Below are 19,072 nucleotides of genomic sequence, written 5' to 3'. Positions count from 1 at the left end.
GTTGTTTTTATGTGAGGCTGGAGGCATTATGTTTTCGGGTTGTACATTCTTGTGTACGTGATATCTCAAGAAAGCTTTGAGGGAATTTCTTTAAATCTGACACAAACATTCACTTGAAATCAACAATGAGCTGATTAGATTTTGGAGGTCATACGTCAAAGGTCAAGGCCACTGTGTCCTTGTCAGTCTCATTGTTGCGAATGTGATATCTCAAGAGCCTCTTGAGGGAATTTTTTCAAATTTCCCACAAACTTTTGAGTAGATGTAAGGATGAGCTGATTAGTTTTGGTGTTCAAAAGTCAAAGCCGTTGTGACCTTGCATCCGTCTTTTCTTGAAGGTAATATCTAAAGAAGGCCTTGATGAAGTTTCCTCAAATATGGTAAAAACATCCACTTGGACATAAGAATGAAGTGATTAGAATCTAAAGGTCAAAGGCCAAAGGTCACAGTGACCTCATAAAACATGTTTTTGGCCGTAACTGATGAACCTTGAGTGCCCACCTTGAAACTGTGCTGAGTTTATAGATCTTCTGTGCTGCCGGGTAAAGATGTGTGCGAAGTATCCATGTTTTCACTGACATGGATGTAAACTGTAAGTACAACTTGACTGGTGCGCTGAGGCATACAACTACGTACCCAGATTTTTAAGTTTCCTCATCTTCTTTTTTTCTTTTGTTTTTGGCATCCAGAAAGGTGTTGTGCTGTTGTTCGGTTGGTAGAAGAAGCCCCACTTAAGTTTTGGGGCAGCAGAGGTGCACTATGTAGTGCCTTTAGGGGAGGCTCAATGTGGTAAATAGATGTCATTGCAAAATCTGATATAAGTGGCCCCTTTCAAATATTTTTTTGTGGGAGCCCAAACAAATACCTTGATTGCTTCTCTTGACAGTGCACCCATGTTGATTACCAAAACAATGCATCTCTCATAGTTTTCAAGAGAGCACTTTTCATCTTATTATCTTCTCAATGTGTTATGTAGCCTTTTAGTTTTCCATTAACACACTTTCTAATCACACTCACAAGGTCACAACTCCTAATCAGGGGGTTTAGCTGAGGACATCCACTAACAGGACTACCTGGCATATAAGGGTGTTACATGTGTCATTTGGCCACAGCAGGGAAAGACATTCTCTACAAAGTCATCCAAATCAAACCAGTAAGCTGCTAGCTAAACCGTTTCTTACCTGACCAACCCAGAAGAGTTTTTTTCCCCAAATTACTTTCCAATTTAATAATCAGCATGCCTAAAAATAACCAGATTCCTTTAACCCTTTGAAACTTGGATCACCATCACGGTTTTATATGCTGTGTTCAGACGCCTTTTACAAGTATTGAAACCTTTGAACCTTGAGCAAATTTGCTTGATTTCTTGCAAAAGCATGTGGGAAAAAATACACAATGAGCAAGAAGTGTCCTTCAATGTTCAAGAAATTAGGAATTTAGAAAATTAAGTTGAGGAAAAATGTCAAAAACTAAACTATATTTTTATATTATTATATATTTTATATTATATTTTATTTTACATAATTACTATATTTTTAAGCACTTTTTTGGGCCATTCCTAGTTTTTTTCTTTTCTTTCCTTTCTATTTTTTTTTTTTTTAAATGAATTTTATGTTTTTTAATTGTTAGGTCATTTTGCTCATAGCCTTTTAGACTTTTCCCTATGTTTTTCAAAAAAATCAAGGCCATTCACCCAGGGTTCAAAGGGGTAAGATTCATAATAATTCCCATTGTCTCAAAAAATGGATAAAAGACCTCTGTGCTGGCGCCAGTTTTAATCAGAAAACAGTCACATAATGTATTATGAACTACAAGCATATCTGTATAGATGTTAAAGACAGCTTCCCACAGCCTGCTATATATAGTGTAGTGGCCTAGCACACATATAGAAATCCTATTTGGAACGGACGTTAAAACTGACTGTCCTGCTTCTGAACAGCTTGCATAATACACAGTACGTAATTAACACTGTTTCACTTTTCTAAAACGTCTCAACGCACTGATTGACAAAGTGATGCAAAACTTTTCTAGTTAGTTGAGATATGTTTTCAAAATTGGTGTATCTTCACATAAAAAAAAAACTGTGACATAAGCAGGTGAATCAGTGCAGGAGACGACAGCCAGAGTGACACTTTGCTTCTTATATTCAGTAGAAATGATAATAACGTCAATAATGACTGTTAAGTGTGATGATTCTCTATGAAGGAATGAGGACGTTACCAGCAGGCTTAACAGGCATTATGAGGCTATGAGACTGCAGGCCAAATCACTGCTCTTTGCTGTTGACACTCAACGTGACGCTCTGCTGCTTAATCCCTCTTCAGCTCGATTTCTATTAACAACTTCACACCTAAAATATCATCACGTTTATACATGATTTTTAAATAGGACATGGTGGCTAATCACTGGGTTCTAATCAAAGCATTACAAAACAACAAAACAGTGATGAAAGAGAATATGACTGGCAGCTGGACTAAAGGTCAGCCTGTACTTTACTCTGCTTTCAATTATTTTCCTTTGCTGAGGCCTACCTGAAAATATACAGTACACTGTGGTGGAATGTAACTGAGTACATTTACTAAAGTAAGTACTGTATTTCAGTATAAATTTGAGTTACTTGTACTTTACTTGAGTATTTGCTTTTCATGCTACTTTATACTTTTACTTTTGCATAAAAATCATAAGAAGATATAATATGTATATTTATAAATTAAATTACCACCAGTTTATACATTTACAGCTGCAACAATCAATCAATCAGTCAGTTCACTGGAAATGAATTGCCAACATTTAACTCTCCTTCTATTTTTAAATTAATAAATTGTTTGAGTTTTAACAGTTGTTATTTTTTTAATTTTGATATCATTTTAAGGGTTTTTTTTTCCTAATTTTTAAAATCTTTTTTGAATTTTCTCCTTTTTTTTTTTTTTTTTAGCAATTTTGAGTTTTGAGTTTTCTAAATTTCTAATAATTATTGTTAGTTTTTTGTACATGTATTTTTTTAATATCTTCTGCATTGCATACTTTTTCTGATAACACTTACTTACTTTTACTTAAATACCATTTTCAATGCAGGACTTTCACTTGTACAGAGTATTTTCACAGGGTGGTAGTGGTACTTTTACTTAAGTAAAGGCTCTGAATACTTCTACCACTGAAAGTATTAGCCAAGTGTACATTCTTGAGAGACAGTAAACGACATAAAAAATCATCAATACCATATTTTAACAAGACATTGTTAACGTTGTGCGCTTGCCCTTTTAGCATGTCTCTGACCACGATATACCAGCAAAAAATCTATTTTTAGCACATTTATCACCGTGGATTACTTTACCACTAATTCTAGGTCACTGTTAACTACAACCCATCTAAAGTCACCTAAAGAACAATTTCTATGATTATGCACAAATTTAAGAGATTTTTAACGCTTACATAAGTACTTCTGAACAACTTCTACCACTTATTTAATCACATTTTTTCAAGTAAATAGACACACTACTCACATATTCAGGAAACATGGTCCACAGAGATGTGAGAAAGCAGTCGGGGAAGCAGTCCGTGCAGGGTCTGACTGACTGAGTCAGACCAGAAGTCAGCACTATGCGTTTTGATGTGTGTGTATGTGTGTGTGGCGGCCTCCTCTGAGTCATACACTAAGATGTACAGCAGAGCCCCTGCTCCACGGCTCTCTGGGAAAAATGGCAGTTGGTAATCAGGTGCACGGTTGGAGGAGGAGGAGGGGGGCGGATGGAGAGAGGAGGACAGAGGAGAAGACAGAAGGGTGGGGGGGCTAAGGATAGAATGAAAAGCCTGCTTAAGAAGGAGCAGGGTTGCCATGGTGAGGCCAAGGCGAGTGATGTTCTTATGTACGAGGCACCTGACCTGGAGGAGAGGCACATGCTAATTTGCAATTATGATGGATTCTTTTCTTTTCTTTTCTTTTAACTTATCATCATGTGGATGGTAGAGCGGAAAATGTGTCGAGGTGGCCTGGTCTGCAGTGGTCTGTTTGTAGAGTCCGTATGTGTGTGTGAGTGTCAGAGGTTTTACTTTGAAATCAGAGATCTTAGGTTTTCAGCACATATTGCTCCCTCCTTCTCTTTTTTTGTTGTTTTTTTGTTATTTGACTCTTTCTATGCCTCCGTCTCCCACACACACACACACACACACACACACACACACACACACAGCTCTTAGGCGTAGAGGATTTTAATTATAGACAATCTGTCTGACAGCAGGGTGCCTGCTGTTAAATCACTGAAAACACCAACTGCTCCTGTTGAGCTGTGCGGTTCAAACTCGTTCTTATTATCGGAGGAGTGGTGGCAAATCAGTGATGAGCAAATTAATACCGGTTCGTCATTACAACCAGCAAACCACCATTTTTAGGAGAAACAAGTAGCATTTATTTATCCCTGTTTAGTTTATTTCTTTGACCCTGTTTAAATGAACCAAAATTAGAGGCAGAGCGCTATGTTTGGATACAACGTCAGAATTATGGCTCCATAAATGGCCACTGAAAATCTTGGGGTGGCACGCTGAAACAAAAGTTATGATTAAATTTCAGGTATAGTATAGTTCCATACATGTTTCTCGGATTTGAAAACTTCTCTTAGATTTTAGCTCATTTCTAAGATTCAAGGATGTTTCTAGGATTTTAGCTCATTTCTAAGATTTTGGAAAGTTTATAGGATTTTAGGCCGTTTTTAGGATTTCAGGATGATTTTAGGCTTACAGAATATTTCTAGGATTTTGGTACAATTTTCTGATTCATCGGATGATTCTAGGATTTTGGGACATTTCACAGATTTTAGGACATTAGGGGCTTAGCTATTACCTTTGTCAGGGGTGCGGGGGATCCTTTAAATCACTTTATTTTTATTGTAACTTGGAAAATAGTTGGAGGAGCCAGATTTGGCCCACAAGCCACAGGTTGACTATCACTGGCTGAGGCTGTCTAGTTTCACAAGATACCAATACATTCACACTGGCTTAAAAAATGAGAGCGCTGCGGCTTCTTATGTTGGCTTCTAATTTTGTTGGTCTGCTATTTCCTTTTTCTCTGTTTCTTTTATGGAAACCAGCTGCCTGCTGCATCTGGGAGCTATGCGCAATATGAACTCTGTAAAAAATTAAACAAGTCTACTTAATTTGAAATAAGCTCATAGTTCAAATGCCTTATGTGTTAAAAGCTGGTAATCATTTTTTCAAGATCTTTTTCTCTCAGTCCAGTTTAACCAAATTCTGGGGTCTATCGAGGTTTTGTCTTTCTAAGTAAAACTACAAAATAAGACTCAGGTTGAATATGAAATTGAAAGAGTTTTTAGCAGACTATTGTCACAAAAGTCCTTCAAACTTTCAGATTCAATAAGAACAGCCTCTTGCTGCGCTTCAAGGACACCATACTGAAACGCCAACTGAAAGCACTTTAAATTCAAGTTTAAAAACGGCAAAAAAAGAAAAACAAATCTCAAAATCGAAGTTACTGTAGACACTGTGGTGCTTTTGAGAACACCAAGTGCAGTTTACACAACAAATCTTTTACTATCATTTAAACATCCCGACTTACGTAACCCCTCATTCATCAGTCCGTGTCTGCTTCACAGCTTTTATGAGAGACAGTCAAGAGGAGGTGGGCCTCAGAGGATTCTGGGTAGACAGGAAGTCAGGGATGAGTAGGTCCTGTGCTGACAGGAGCGTCAAAGTGAAGCATCAGGCAGCTGGTCTCTGGAAAACTGCTGGTGCTGATGGGAATTCCTTGCGGATAAATCTAGGAAATCATCACCTCTGCATTGTTGTTGGTATTACGCAACAACAATCAGACAGAGACTTTAATTTTCTGCCTCTTAACATGTAAACAAAAGTAAACAGAGTCCTGTCAGAGCCGGTGGTGGAATTTAACTCAGTACATTTACTCAAGAACTGTGCTAAAGTGCAAATCGGAGGTACTTGCACTTTACTTGAGTCTGTTCTTTTCTTACCACTTTATACTTTGACTCCACTACATTTGCGAGGGAAATATTGTATATTTTACTCCACTACACTATTACAATGTATTGCTAGCAATTTTGATACAAATTTAAAGTCTTTTTCTTGTTTAATTTTTCTATAATTAATTTTAAGGGTCTTGGTTTCTATTTTTTTTTTAATAATGTTGAGTGTTTTTTTACAAACACATACACACATATTAGATAATATTAATATTAACCCATTTCAGCTGGAAATTTAATTGGAACACAGTTTTTTTCTTCTTTTCTCGCTTTTAATTGTTTTTTTAGTTTCTAATAATTGTGAGGGGTTTTTGTGTGTGTGTGTGTGTGTTTGTGTGTAATTTTGTTGTTTTAAATATATTTTCTGACTAATCATTTTAAGGTTTTGGTATATTTTTCTCACTTTTTAAAGATTTTTCTGCATTTAGTGTATTTAAATACTTAAAGTACATATTCCTGATAATATCTCCTTACTATTACTCAAGTACCATTTTCAATGCAGGACTTGTAACAGAGTATTTCCCCTGTTTGTTCTTCTTAGGTGAAGGATGTGAATACTTCCTCCACCGCTGGTCAGAGCTGAAGTGTAATTGGTTTAATCAGGGGGACAAATAAAGAAGAAAGCAGAGGGCAGATTATACCATGTGTGGCCTAGTTTGGATGTCCACTCACTCCTCCCTGTACAGTCCCTCCTGCTCCCTGTCTCTCATCCAATAAGCAGGTGTGTGTGACTCACCTCATCCTCACAACTGGATCTCACACACAAACAAATACTGTGCGTGTATATAGAGATTATATATGTGCGTACCTCCTCCTAAACACAGAGACTACACAAGAAAATAGTTATAAAATGACACCAAACGTGACCAACGCGCAGATTGATCTACAGGAGTTTAAAGTGCATGTTGCTGTAAAGCCACAGGAGTTTGAGGGAAAATAAAGAGATGAATCTCACCTTTCCTGACGCATACCGATGTGATGATGACGTTAGATCACTGGCTGATGAGGTCCAGATAAAAACATGAAGCTGTCAGGTGCTGAAGTCAGGTGGAGCAGCGGTGGACAGCTCCGTCTGCCACATCGGTCCGAGCAGCGCTGCGCCTTCAGTTCACCTCGCAGATCGCAGATATGAGGCGCATGTTCACACGCGCGTCAAGATAGCATTGTATTGACCGGAAGTACGCTGATGTAGACCTTCAAATTAATGCAGCTCAGGTTTTTTACGGCAACATTAAAGGCTAGAATATTTACAAGCTAAGTAGAACCAGCAAAACGTACTTAAGTATTAAAAGTACCCAATGCAGAAAAATCATAAGACAAAAACACATCCCAAAAAATCAAAAACTATTGAAAAAAGAAAAAAAATGCATGCAAACAAAACAATCAAGAAAACGCGTCAAACTTCGAAATAAAAATAAAAATAGAAAAAAATCCGAAACTAATATTAATTTCAAAGAATACAATTAAATGTCCAAAAGTTAAAATTATAAAGAGAGGGAAAAAAATGTCCCAAACTTCAGAATCGATAAGAAAATAGAAAAACACCCCCAAAACCCATTTAAATTAAAAAATAACAAAATCTACTTCATAAACCCTTCTTGTGTTTTTTTTAATTAAAAAAAAACAACAACTTGTAAAGTAACTTAAGCTATCAGATAAATGTAGTGAAGTTAAAAGTACAATATTTCCCTCTGAAGTGTTTGTGGAGTAAACGTTTTAAGTACCTAAAATTAATACTTAGGTACAGTACTTGTAAACTAAATGTAGCTACTCAGTTTTCAACAGTTTTCTGAGTTCCTTCCTCTTGGGCATGAGGAATTAAGCTCAAAAGAAAGAGTCTAGCCCCATAATCTAAAAAATGTTTTTTTACAACTAAGCCAGAGACCAATGACCCTAAAATTTAGGTTAAGAACTGTCATATTCTTCCAAGTTTTCCGTATCAAATGTAGAGGAGGGAGAGGGAAGGCAATACAGACCTTTTTAAAATTAATTTTAGAACATTTTACTCATGGACAAATTATTTAGAAACTCTAAAACTACATTTTACCTGCTTTTCTGTGGAAATTCCCTGAAATTTAGCAGAACCCCACTCACACCCCAATACATTTTTCATGAGCAACAAAATGTGAGGTTTTTTTTTATATTAGTACAGTTACATACATATATCTAATGCTATTAATTATCTACATAATAATTTTCATGCGAAGATAAAAATGTTATACCTTTAGTAATTTAGCTAATAAAACTTTTATTTTTAAGTACCCGACCGGAAACTGTATGTTGTTGATATGGCTACCTTAACGTAATCTCAATCTGTTATCTTTACATAAAAAATGCACTCCTCCGTTTTTTAGAGAACCATAGGGGGAGGAGGAGAAGACAGGAGGAAGGGGGAGAAGAAGAGGAGTGGGATTCATGCTAAAGAGGATTAACCCTGTGTGTGCCATCTGTAGGCCCTGATGGATTAAGCCTAGTGACATGATAGCACCAATTAGTGGCTCTCTAACAAACTCACTGACAAACAATAACAGTGTCTAAGACAACTTTTCCACCAAAACATAAGCAAGACAAAACTATAGCAAAGTTAAGATAACTTTGAAACAAGAAGACAAAATAATGCAAGACGCAAAATGTCAGTATAAATGAATAAATACAAAAGCATAAAAATAATAAAAGCATTAATAGGACAAAAATTAAAACACTACAAATAAAACATGATTTAATTTAAATTTAAGATACAATTTAAAAAAGAAATTAAAAATGAAATAAAAGATATGAATAGTTTCCTATTTGTTTCAAACCATTGAGGACGATTAAATCTTATTGATTTTAGAATCATAAATCAATTGTTACATTCCACCAACAGCGGCACGAATTTTAAAATAGCACTTTATTAAAAATTATTGTAAGGTTTCCTTTAAATGTATTTGTAGTTTATATTTGTATTTAAATGATTCATGTGCCTTTAATATTGTCTGAAGTGCGAGACGCTGAGTTTTGTTTTATTTCATTTTATTTTCATCCCACAACGTTCCATAAACTGACCCCTGCCTCACGTCGTACGTACGAGTGACGTGATCGCGTTCACTGCGTCGCGCTCCCAACCGACGCTCCTGCGTCCGTCTGTCTCCAATGGCAACCAAGTGCCCTTGCGTAGTTTATAAATGATGGAGTCCCTTACAGAGAGCGAAATAGCACAGATAGCGAGGCAGCAGGTAGGCGAGCATTGAATTAACATCTGGGAACTTTATTTAATGAATGAAAACAGAATGTCGTGTTATTATGTCGCCAGGAACTTTGTAACACGAGATAATCGACCCAAACACGCAGTAACCGGTTAGAGAGTTAACGCTAGCGAACTAACAAAACACACACTGCTGCTCATTCTTTGCACCGTATAGCCACTAAAACGTTTATACTAATGTCTCCCAGCTACATTACTAAGAGTTATACTTCATGTTAAGTTCTGAAATGTTTTTATTATATGGGCTATTTACTCAAATACTGCACTTGAGTACAACTTTTGGCACTTGTACTTGAGTATCTACATTTTATGCTACTTTATACTCTCTTCCATTTAATTTAAGACTGAAATATTGTACTCCACTCCACTATATTTATTTGACATAGTTACTTTGAAGATTGTTAATATAACTACAAAACAGTATAATGGCCTATTATAATCTGATACTTTGCATTAACTACAAAACTGTGTAAGGTATAAGGCTCTGTTCATTATTTATGAGAGAGGAGGGCTGGTGCAAAACGGGGGAGGCAATGTATTTCCCCCAGACAGTCAGGGAAGCTCAAGTCAAACTAACTAACTCGGGGGGGTCTTGATTTAAAAAAAAAAAAAAAAAAGGAAAGAAAAAAGTTTATTTCATCCTGATGATTTTGAGGGATTTGAGGGGTGTTTTTTCTATGATTTTTCTAAAAATTTTGAGTTTTTTGGGTGTTTTTTTTTTTTAAATTTTTCTGCATTGGTTACTTGTAATACTTTTTCCCTGATTATACTTACTTTAACTTAAGTAACATTTTCAATGCAGGACTTCTACTTGTAACATATAATTTTTACAGAGTGGTATTAATACTTTTACTGAAATAAAGGATCTAGATGCTTCATCCATCACTGCTTATATCAGCAAAAACAATGTGTATATAAAGTGATTAAATTATAATTCAAAGACAGAAGTGCAGAACAATTCAGTTCAGTTGTGTCATAAATAAAAATTAAAGCTCCACAACTTAAAATCCTGCATATTCATCAGTGCATTAATAATAAAATAATTGTGTTTTTGTGTGTGTATCCCTGTCTGTGACAGAGAGAGGCAGGTGTGCAGAGGCTCAGCTGTCACTTCTCTTGGCCTGAGTTCTGCGATGAACGGCAGTGCTTCCACCAGGAGTTTGTGTATGACATCGCCATGTTCGCTGCGGCCAGTGGCTTCCCCTGGCGTCACGTGATCCGGGCTGCTGTGATTGCCAAAGGCATCTTCCCTCAGCTGGACGGTCAGAGCAAACCGCAGACAATCTGCTCGTGTGTTTTATTAAAACATCATTCAAAGAGCGCAGTTGTGTATCTTATTCTGCTGGTGATTGGTGGAATAAACCTCCCAGGCTTCTATCTTGTCTTTTATCCATCAGGTCTCAATGTACCCAAACTGTTGTCCCTGTTGAGAGACGCGCTGTCTGAATATTTGCCAAACCTCACCTCTGTCCACCGACACGAGTTCACCCGCTTCCTCACAGACACCTGCATCAGCCGGCGGAGGCTTTTCCAGGCGGCAGTGAGCGGAGCTGCTAACATGTCCATCGCTCAGCTACACTTGGAGGTGCAGTTGCCACCCACGCCCTGTCCTCTAGCACAGGTAACAAAGCTTCTATCATCAGTGACAAGCAACCAGCAGTGGTGGAAGAAGTATCCTTTACTCTAGTAAAAGTGCTAATACCACCCTGCGAAAGTACTCTGTTGCAAGTTAAGGTCCTGCATGAAAATGTTACTTAAGTAAAAGTAAGTAAATATGCTAAATTATTAAAAGTAAAAGTACCTCATGCAGGAAAATCTAAAAACAAAACACCTCATTACCTCAAAATTATTTAAAAAAAGAAGTAAAAAACACCCCAAACTTAGTAAAAAAGAAACAGAAAACAAAAGTGTGTGTGTGTGTGTGTGTGTTTAAAAAAACAAATTAGAAAGAATAAAAAAACATACACAGAGGAAAAAAAACACCCCAAAGATCTCAACATTAAAAAGAAAAAAGAAAACCTTTGCATAAAGTCTACTCATAATTTTTATGCAAAGATCTTATTTGTAAAATAAGTAAAGCTGACAGTTAAATATAGTGAAGAAAAAAGTACAGCGTTTCCCTCTAAAGTGTAGTGGAGTAAAAGTATAGAGTAGCATGAACAGAAAATACTCAAGTAAAGTACCACACACATTTTGACTTAAGTACAGTACTTGAGTAAATGTACTTAGTTACATTCAACCCCTAGCAGACAGCTCCAGTGAACACATGCATGTGATGAGTGTGTGTTAATGTGCAGGGGACAGATTTACATGAGTGGGAGCATCAGCACCAACGAGGGAAGCTCACCTCAATGTTGCGGCAGAAGGAGGAGATGCTGCAGGGGCTGCGAGAGGGGTCAAGGGTCACTTTGGGGGAGGTTGATGTTCCTGAAAATGAGCAACTGGACAAAGAGGTAAGACTCACAAAAGGAAAAAGAATTTTGGAATATCTTCAGTGCTCTGATGAACAGTTTTACTCTGCAGGGTGTTGTGGCGTTGGTTCGTGCAGCAGTGAGGGCCACAGAGGGCCAGATGCTGCAGAGTCTGAACCAAGAGGCGTCCCTGCTCAGCGACATCCTGCAGCTCAGACTGCAGCAGGCGGCTCTGGCCACAGGACGGCTCCACAGTCCTGTTCTCTGTAACACAAGTCACAGCGGCGCACATCCAGACGCAGCAGGAAAGGCGAAGCAGCACACAGCAAAAACAGGACAGAGGGAGTCTGGGCGTGCAGTGTGAAGACAGGACGTATGAACAAGTAATTTCCATTTTGAACTCTTTTGCTTCTGGAGATTTCTGTGTTATTTCTCACCATTTCTGACCTACATCATTGTCCATTGTGGGAAATTTAAAAAAGTATCTTCAGGTATGAGACACTAAAATGTAATGCTTCTTAAGACCTTATAGAGATCATTTTTAAAACAAATTTTAGACTGAATTTTTGAAAAAAATCATCAAGTCGAGATCATTTTGTCACGATTTAACTTATCTTCTAAAAATTCAGTTAACTTAAAAATGTAAGGCAGCCCAGACACTAACGTTTTCAGGTTAAAACAGTTTATATTTACAGTGTAGAAATTAGTAAATATGTGGCCTTGTGCAGATGTAGGTTTTATGTAGGAATATGGTTATTAGAGTGAGTTTGATTAATCTACATTTTGCCAACAGGTAAATGTAAGTAAAATAAAAAAGTACTAGGTTTAAATGTTTTTACATCCGTGTGTACTTTCAGGTGGAACAAGGAGACTCATTTTGACAAAGGCAATTACAAGATAGACAAATGAAACTAGATCTACTCGCTAGATTCACTAGATTTCAATGGAAAAGCTGTAAGAAGTGGTTTCATTTCAAGTTTCAAGTATTTATTTAAAAAAAAAAGAAGTCTTTGGTTTGACAGAAAAAGCTGCAAAGAATAGCTCTATAAATAACACAAATATCCCAAAAATTAAAACAACTTGAGCTGTAATGCTTTTCATTCTACACATCTTTCACAAACAGACAGCACAGCTCCAAAACTGAAGAGCTCAGTTTTACTCAGTAAAATAAAAATGACTGCTACATTCATTGATTCATAAAGAACATTCATAAAGATTCAGCACCGAGACTGCAGCTTCTAGACAGAATGCAACAATACAAGTCATTAAAATAGAAATAACACGAATATAAAAGCAGCTAGTGCAAAAGTCAAACAGCTATTAGAAGCTTTTCTTCTTTAACTGGAACATTTATTTTAAAGGTCAACAGCTCTGCTTGGCAACTACGGTTGCAGCACCTGTAAACTACAGCAGGGCTGCCAGTTGGGCAAAACTCTAGAGCAACAGTACCCAAATAAAGCCTTTCTGTGTTTATGGTTACAGTACGTTTGGTGACCAGTTGGAGTGCAGCTCGAACTCGGAGTCAGCTGGTTTTTGGGATGGCAGAGGTGCCTCCCTAAGGCAAGCGTTTAGCTGCTACATATGACAGACGCATAATATACAGCAGGCTGTCATCTGCATACTTACATTCACAATATGACATGAATACAGTACATTCAGAGAGAGAACTCAACTCTCTTAACACTTCAGTAACTTTGCAATTGTATCCAGCGTGCTCTTGCACAAACGCCGGATGGATGGAGATTAAGAGGGAGAAAAGAGATGTGATGGACAGATTAGGAGGGAGAGGAAGAGTGAAGAGAGGTGGAATGTCTTTATGCTTCTGATATGGAGGTTCACATTGTATTTTTATGGTCAAATTGATTGCATTTATTTTTTATTAGACTATTTTTTAGTCCTCTTTTTTTTAATATTTCAGGTCATATGTGGTGACTTTGTCGAGACATAACTTTTTAAAATAAAATACTGAAGGCTAAAATGCTCTTAAATCCTCACGCGCAGTACTGTGTAAAAGGCTTAGGCCACCTGAAACTTTTTTATTTTAGGAGGGTTAAAATAACCACGCATATTTATTTCTCAGTAGTCTCTTTACTACAGTGCAATCAGAACATGCAGGAAACATTTACACTGTATTAAAAATGCTAATATTTCAGAATAAAACAATAATTTGAGCTACCTTTTTTTATGATTGTGCAATTCTTTGTTTTGCACTAAATATTGACTTCAATCTGTTTGTTTGTTTTAATGCATTGTTCTGTTTTCTTTTTTGTATCTGAATAAAGAGACTGAGAAAGAATTAAAGAAAGAAACACAAAAAGAAAGAATAAAAGAAAGATATCCTCATTCAAACTTTGCTAAAACAGTAACTGGTGGCCTAAGACTTTTGCACAGTACTGTATTTTCAAAATAAAGCTTTGCTACAAAAGGCTCAGTAGACTTGTGCGAGCTGGTTTTGCACGGTGATGTGGGTCAGCATGGTCTGCACCAACTCTGAGAGGTCGTACTCATGCTTCCAGCCCCAGTCCCGCCTCGCCGCGCTGTCATCGAATGCCATTGGCCAGCCGTCCGCTAAAAAAATAAAAAGAGACAGGAAAGAGATTTGGTATTCAGCCAAAACTCTTTGTGACTATTAGGTAGTCTGACACCGGTCTCACCTATAGCCTGCAGGACTGGATCCACTTTGTAGGTGACCTTGACGTCAGGCAGGACTTTGTGTATCTCCTGGGTGAGGTCGTGTGGTGTGAAGCTCATAGCATTGATGTTGTAGGTGCGGCTGAGAAGTGTTTCCTCCGAAGCCTCCAAGAACTCTAAAGTGGCCCTGAGACAGTCATCTGGACAGGAAGAGGTTCAGACGAAGGGGGGGCAAAATGACGGGTGAGCAGGAGAGGAGAGATAAGAAAGAGATGGAGGGAAAACAAGGTGGATTACAGTTTGAGCATCATTAGGAAAATTGAAATAGTGACAGAAAAAAACAGCTATTTTTTGACAAAATTACAATGTCCGACATTACCAATGTACATCATAGGAAGCCGCGTGTCGCTGCGCAGGTTGCACTGAAAACAACCGGTTTTCACAGCTGCATGGAAGATCTGGACAGCATAATCTGGGAAATTAGAAAAAACAGTTCAAGATTAAGACCAACAACAACAGAACGCATTATATCTCTTTTGTTAAATCCGTATAAACAGTAGCTAACTACAAAAGCTCGGTCCACCATCTTTATTCCACTCTAAGGTAGCTTTCACCTTAAAGGGATAGTTTGAATTTATTAAAGGGGGCTTGTAGGACGTCAGTGAGTTACCTACAGTAGATAGCTGTCAACATGCCCCCAGTTTGGAGAAGCAGACAGAACTACTGCCACATAAGCTAAGCCATGTACTGCTGTGAACGGGGGAGGCATCAAAATATATTAAAGGGAGGTAGTCTGTGCTACATTTAGAATATTTTCACAGCTTTTCTTTGGCGAACTGAAACATATCTCCGCTCTTGTCAAAGCCACCAGAATCCTTTTACAAAAACAATAATTTTTAACTTGCAGAACACGAGAGCTGCTGGTCTAACACTGCCAAATACATTTTGCTGGTGCTTCTGTCTGCTTCTCTAAACAGGGAGCGTGCCGACTGGCATCCATTGTGGGAAACACTCACTATGGCTAAGTATTTCACACAACCCCACTTTAAAAGAAATTGTACTATCTCTTTAAACACCTCCTCCTCAGAAATGCTTACCTGTGGTTCCTCCTCCAGGCTGGGAGTCAGCTGAGATGATTCCTGGATACCTGAGGCAGCGGAAATCCAGCCCGTACCTGTGGTGGTAGTACTGACAAAGAGAGGGAGGCAAAGCTTTAAAAGGTAATAAGAACTTTATTTATGTATTGCCTTTAAAACAGAGTTTACATATGCTTTGACAAACAAAGCAAAAGTAGAAATGGGATACACAGAGGGCAATACCACAAAAAAAGCCATACAGTCCTACTGAACACAAGCGAGACAAAGCTAGGGTAAAATTAGGAGAAAAATTAAAACAAGAGGACGAACAAACCAAGATGCAAAATGTCAATGGAAAATAATACAAATAAATAGACCAAAAACAACAAAAGCAATAAAACCACAAATTCAAGGAAATAAAAAGAAATTAACATTGGTTAAAAAAAATAAATAAAAAGTAAAATAAAATAGGTTTTAAAAAAAGAAGTAAAAAAAAAAAAAAAAAAATTAAAATAAATAAAAAAACACAATCACATGAAAGCAAGTCTATAAAATGGGTTTTAAAAAGTGATTTAAAAGAAGTCACTGTTTCTGTGAGCCTTATCTCCTCGGGCAGGTCGTCCCAGAGCCGAGGGCCCTGATAGCAACAGCACGGTCACCTGTAGTTTTGAGCCTCAACTTTGGAATGACCAGATGGGCCCCACCTGAGGATCTGAGGCTGTAAATTGGCTCCTTTGGGGTCAACATTTCAACACACTTGATGCCTCTGTGTGCCTCACCTCACCCATCAGCTCTGCATGGACCTTGGAGACACCGTAGATGGTGCGCGGTCTCTGCACACACAGGTGGGGGGTTGGGTCCCTGGGTGAGGACGGACCGAAGGCACCGATCGTGCTGGGGACAAACACACGCAGACCATGTTCGGTTGCGATGTCTAATATGTTATGGAGACCTACAAAGAGAGAGAGGGTGCACGTAAGAGTCCGTGTTGAGGTGAAGCTAAATACTTTTACAACAGAATCTGTAATCTTCGGTACTTTCACAGTAATATAAATTTAATGAAAATGTTTGCGCATTTACCTGTGATGTTGACCTCTTTGGCTAGTGCGACGTTGTTCTCTCCGACAGCGGACAGCACAGCTGAATAGTGAACCAGCCAGCTGATGTTGTTGTTCACCACAATTTCCCTGAGGTTCTTATAGTCAAGAATGTCTGAGAAGATGAATGGACCTGTGGGGGACACAAAAGACTATTTTTTTCTATATTTTCTGGGCCCAAATGAGAATGAATTCCCCCAAAGGAAACATTTATCCTAAAATTGACAGATTTGCTTGAAAACAACCTCACAACAAAACCTGAGTGATGTTTTTTTGGTTGGTAAAAATCGATCAGGTATTATATAATCTTGTACCTGTGTTGAAAAAATTGCACAGACCCAAAAGTCAATTTATTTTGAATTCCATGGAAGAAAAAAAACCAAAAAACACACCATTGTGGTAAACGTGGTTGGGGGGTTTCCTGATGTCGGAAAGGATCACATTGTTTTTTCCAAATCGTCTCCTGAAGGTGAAACAAAAATGTAAACAAAATGTAAATATTAACCGAAGAGAAGATTTTTCACTGTTTTCGCTGGTTTTTGAACTACATCCTAGATTATTGAGTTGATAGCCAAGATGTAACTCCTTACCTCAGCAACTTGGCGAGCCCCACCCCGAGCTGTCCAAGCCCTCCTGCAATGGACAAAAAGAAAGAAAAATGAGTTACCAAAGACAAGAGTCATTGTGTCTGTGTTAAACTTTATATTATAGGAGGAAACCTAAAAGATAGAGCTGATATAGTAACACAGACCAGTCAAACACCCACCAGTGATGAGGACTTTAGGGTGGTCTGTATCAGTGCAGGATGAGGGAGCTGTTCTCCCAAAAGCTGCCAACTGTCGTGAGGATGAGCTGATACCACATACTGCTGACATCAATCGCGCAACACTGCACTGGCTCCCAGCATGCTTCACTGCACCCCTCACTGACTGCATCACCAGCATTGTACACCTCCTAGAAACAAAAGCATGCATTAACAGCAACAGTGACCACATCTGAAGTACTACCATGTCACAACAGTTGCATCACGGTTACTGAATGCACTAATGCTGTCAAGAGCAATCTGTCTCTGAGCTTCAGGTGTAGGTGTCGCTCTAGATGCTGCCCCGGTGTACAGAACAGTGTGTACTTTTACTCTTTATTCAGTGTCACTGTAGTCGTAATTTATTCTGCAGATTAACTGTGATAATTTCTGGTTTGTTTCTCTCTGGTTCTTTAATTGTCATTGCTTCATCTTTGGTTTTAATTTACCTTAATACCTTTTATTCTAAAGGTGGAAATTTAAAGGCACATTTTGCCTATTTATTAAATTGGAGCAGGCAAAATAAAGACACACAATGTGTGAATAAAGTCTTGCCTAATCCTAACACCTACCTCAGATTAGCTTCTTGCAGCCTGCTGCTGACTTGGTCTAAATATAGACTAGTTCATATATATTCCAGACCATCCTCAATCTTGTAGGGGCAGTTAGGTTCATGTGGACCAATCCGAAACGCCAACTTAGATGTGTACACTTACAAAAATAATGCAATCTAACAAGTTAGTAGCTCTGCAATGTATATTACATTTGTGTATTCGAATTTAAAAGTTGAGATCAATGCATTATTAGGAGGTATGGCTTTACAACTGCGTTACTACATGCATTACACACTGATTATTTATATATATTTATAAATGTATTGCAGCTTTATTACTTGACATACAATCTATCCCGAATTGAAAACAGTACCTAAATGAATGTCAAAAATGTGTTATGTCGTGTTTTAAGAGTTATACATGTTTAAAACCCGGAAAGACATTTAAATTTGTGATTTTTAAAATTAAGTTCAACGGGACGTGCTTGCCTCAAACTGCACCTGCGCTCAAACAACAGCGTTACCAAACCGGGTGCTAAACTAATGTTTCCTACCATATATTAATAATAATAATGTGACTATCTGTGGTGCCAGGCCAACATAACACCACCTCTCCCCCTGCTGCTGGACGTTAGATAACGGTATCGTCAGCCTGGCTATCATCTAACAGCCTGACGTGAACATTAGCGAGCTGAGGCTTTATGCTTTATCCGCTAAAACTCCGCCGATCAGGCTGCAAACGGCTCTCTGACCTGGGTAAATAAACACTTACAGTAAAATCAATGTTATTTCTTACTTTAATGTCAATCTTACAAATGAAAAGTCGTCTTGGGACTCCTTCAGACTGCCAGTGTTTGTGATGGGACATGGAAAGTAATCGCGTGGCTGAGATGCACTGTGATTGGTTTACAGCTCGAGAGGCTTGTCCCGCGAGCCTGCCCAAATAAAATACAAACTTCCTGTTGTGGCTTTCAAAATAAAATCTGTATTTACAACTGAAGGAAAGGGTGATCAAATTAATTTCCGGTACTACAGTAAGTGTTGGGAAGGTTACTTTTGAAATGTAATATTTTACAGATTATTGGTTACTTAAAAAAAAGTTATGAATAAGGGACTCGTTATTTATGAGAGGGGAAAGTTGGCGCAAAATGGGGGAGATACCTCAAATATTTTTTTAGCACTGGGGAGGGAGTTCTTTTATCTGGTTTAGGGGAGGGATTTTCAGCTTTGAATGGTGGTTTTGTTTGTTTTGACTAAAAAAACAAACA

General features: G+C 37.9%; 3 protein-coding genes across 3 annotated transcripts in view; 2 read left to right on the top strand and 1 right to left on the bottom strand.

The window, feature by feature from the left end:
- gckr (glucokinase (hexokinase 4) regulator) overlaps positions 1-6,701 on the top strand; it is a 50,139-nt gene extending 43,438 nt beyond the window's left edge. Inside the window, exon 23 of the transcript XR_006107148.1 lies at positions 6,532-6,701. The gene's annotated coding sequence lies outside the window, so the exon portion shown is untranslated. The remainder of the gene's footprint in view (positions 1-6,531) is intronic.
- Positions 6,702-9,157: 2,456 nt separating this feature from the next.
- Positions 9,158-15,680, top strand: c24h8orf74 (chromosome 24 C8orf74 homolog). Its single transcript, XM_042512820.1, has 6 exons — positions 9,158-9,205; positions 10,313-10,496; positions 10,632-10,855; positions 11,532-11,687; positions 11,758-12,028; positions 15,392-15,680. Exons 1-5 carry the CDS (start codon positions 9,158-9,160, stop codon positions 12,007-12,009), a joined length of 864 nt encoding a protein of 287 aa, XP_042368754.1. The 3' UTR covers positions 12,010-12,028; positions 15,392-15,680.
- On the bottom strand, positions 14,022-18,738 carry LOC121962822 (L-threonine 3-dehydrogenase, mitochondrial-like). The gene is made up of 10 exons (XM_042513130.1): positions 18,618-18,738; positions 17,216-17,403; positions 17,040-17,082; positions 16,842-16,912; positions 16,433-16,582; positions 16,132-16,304; positions 15,374-15,464; positions 14,656-14,748; positions 14,300-14,476; positions 14,022-14,213 (listed from the first exon to the last, which is right to left on the bottom strand). Exons 2-10 carry the CDS (start codon positions 17,391-17,393, stop codon positions 14,074-14,076), a joined length of 1,116 nt encoding a protein of 371 aa, XP_042369064.1. The 5' UTR covers positions 17,394-17,403; positions 18,618-18,738; the 3' UTR covers positions 14,022-14,073.
- Positions 18,739-19,072: the final 334 nt, after the last annotated feature.

Source organism: Plectropomus leopardus, chromosome 24, assembly GCF_008729295.1.
Source record: "Plectropomus leopardus isolate mb chromosome 24, YSFRI_Pleo_2.0, whole genome shotgun sequence".
Lineage (NCBI taxonomy): Eukaryota > Metazoa > Chordata > Actinopteri > Perciformes > Serranidae > Plectropomus > Plectropomus leopardus.
Note: the sequence above shows the minus strand (reverse complement) of the source record. Positions and strands in the feature narration are given on the sequence as shown.

Excerpts from the sequence above, each read along its gene's own strand:
- c24h8orf74 (XM_042512820.1), top strand. The coding sequence starts at position 9,158 with ATGGAGTCCCTTACAGAGAGCGAAATAGCACAGATAGCGAGGCAGCAG. Across the intron at positions 9,206-10,312 it reads CACAGATAGCGAGGCAGCAG|AGAGAGGCAGGTGTGCAGAG; the intron begins GTAGGCGAGCAT and ends TGTCTGTGACAG. Across the intron at positions 10,856-11,531 it reads CGCCCTGTCCTCTAGCACAG|GGGACAGATTTACATGAGTG; the intron begins GTAACAAAGCTT and ends GTTAATGTGCAG.
- LOC121962822 (XM_042513130.1), bottom strand. The coding sequence starts at position 17,393 with ATGCTGGTGATGCAGTCAGTGAGGGGTGCAGTGAAGCATGCTGGGAGC. Across the intron at positions 17,083-17,215 it reads CCCTAAAGTCCTCATCACTG|GAGGGCTTGGACAGCTCGGG; the intron begins GTGGGTGTTTGA and ends TGTCCATTGCAG. Across the intron at positions 16,913-17,039 it reads GGGCTCGCCAAGTTGCTGAG|GAGACGATTTGGAAAAAACA; the intron begins GTAAGGAGTTAC and ends TTTCACCTTCAG.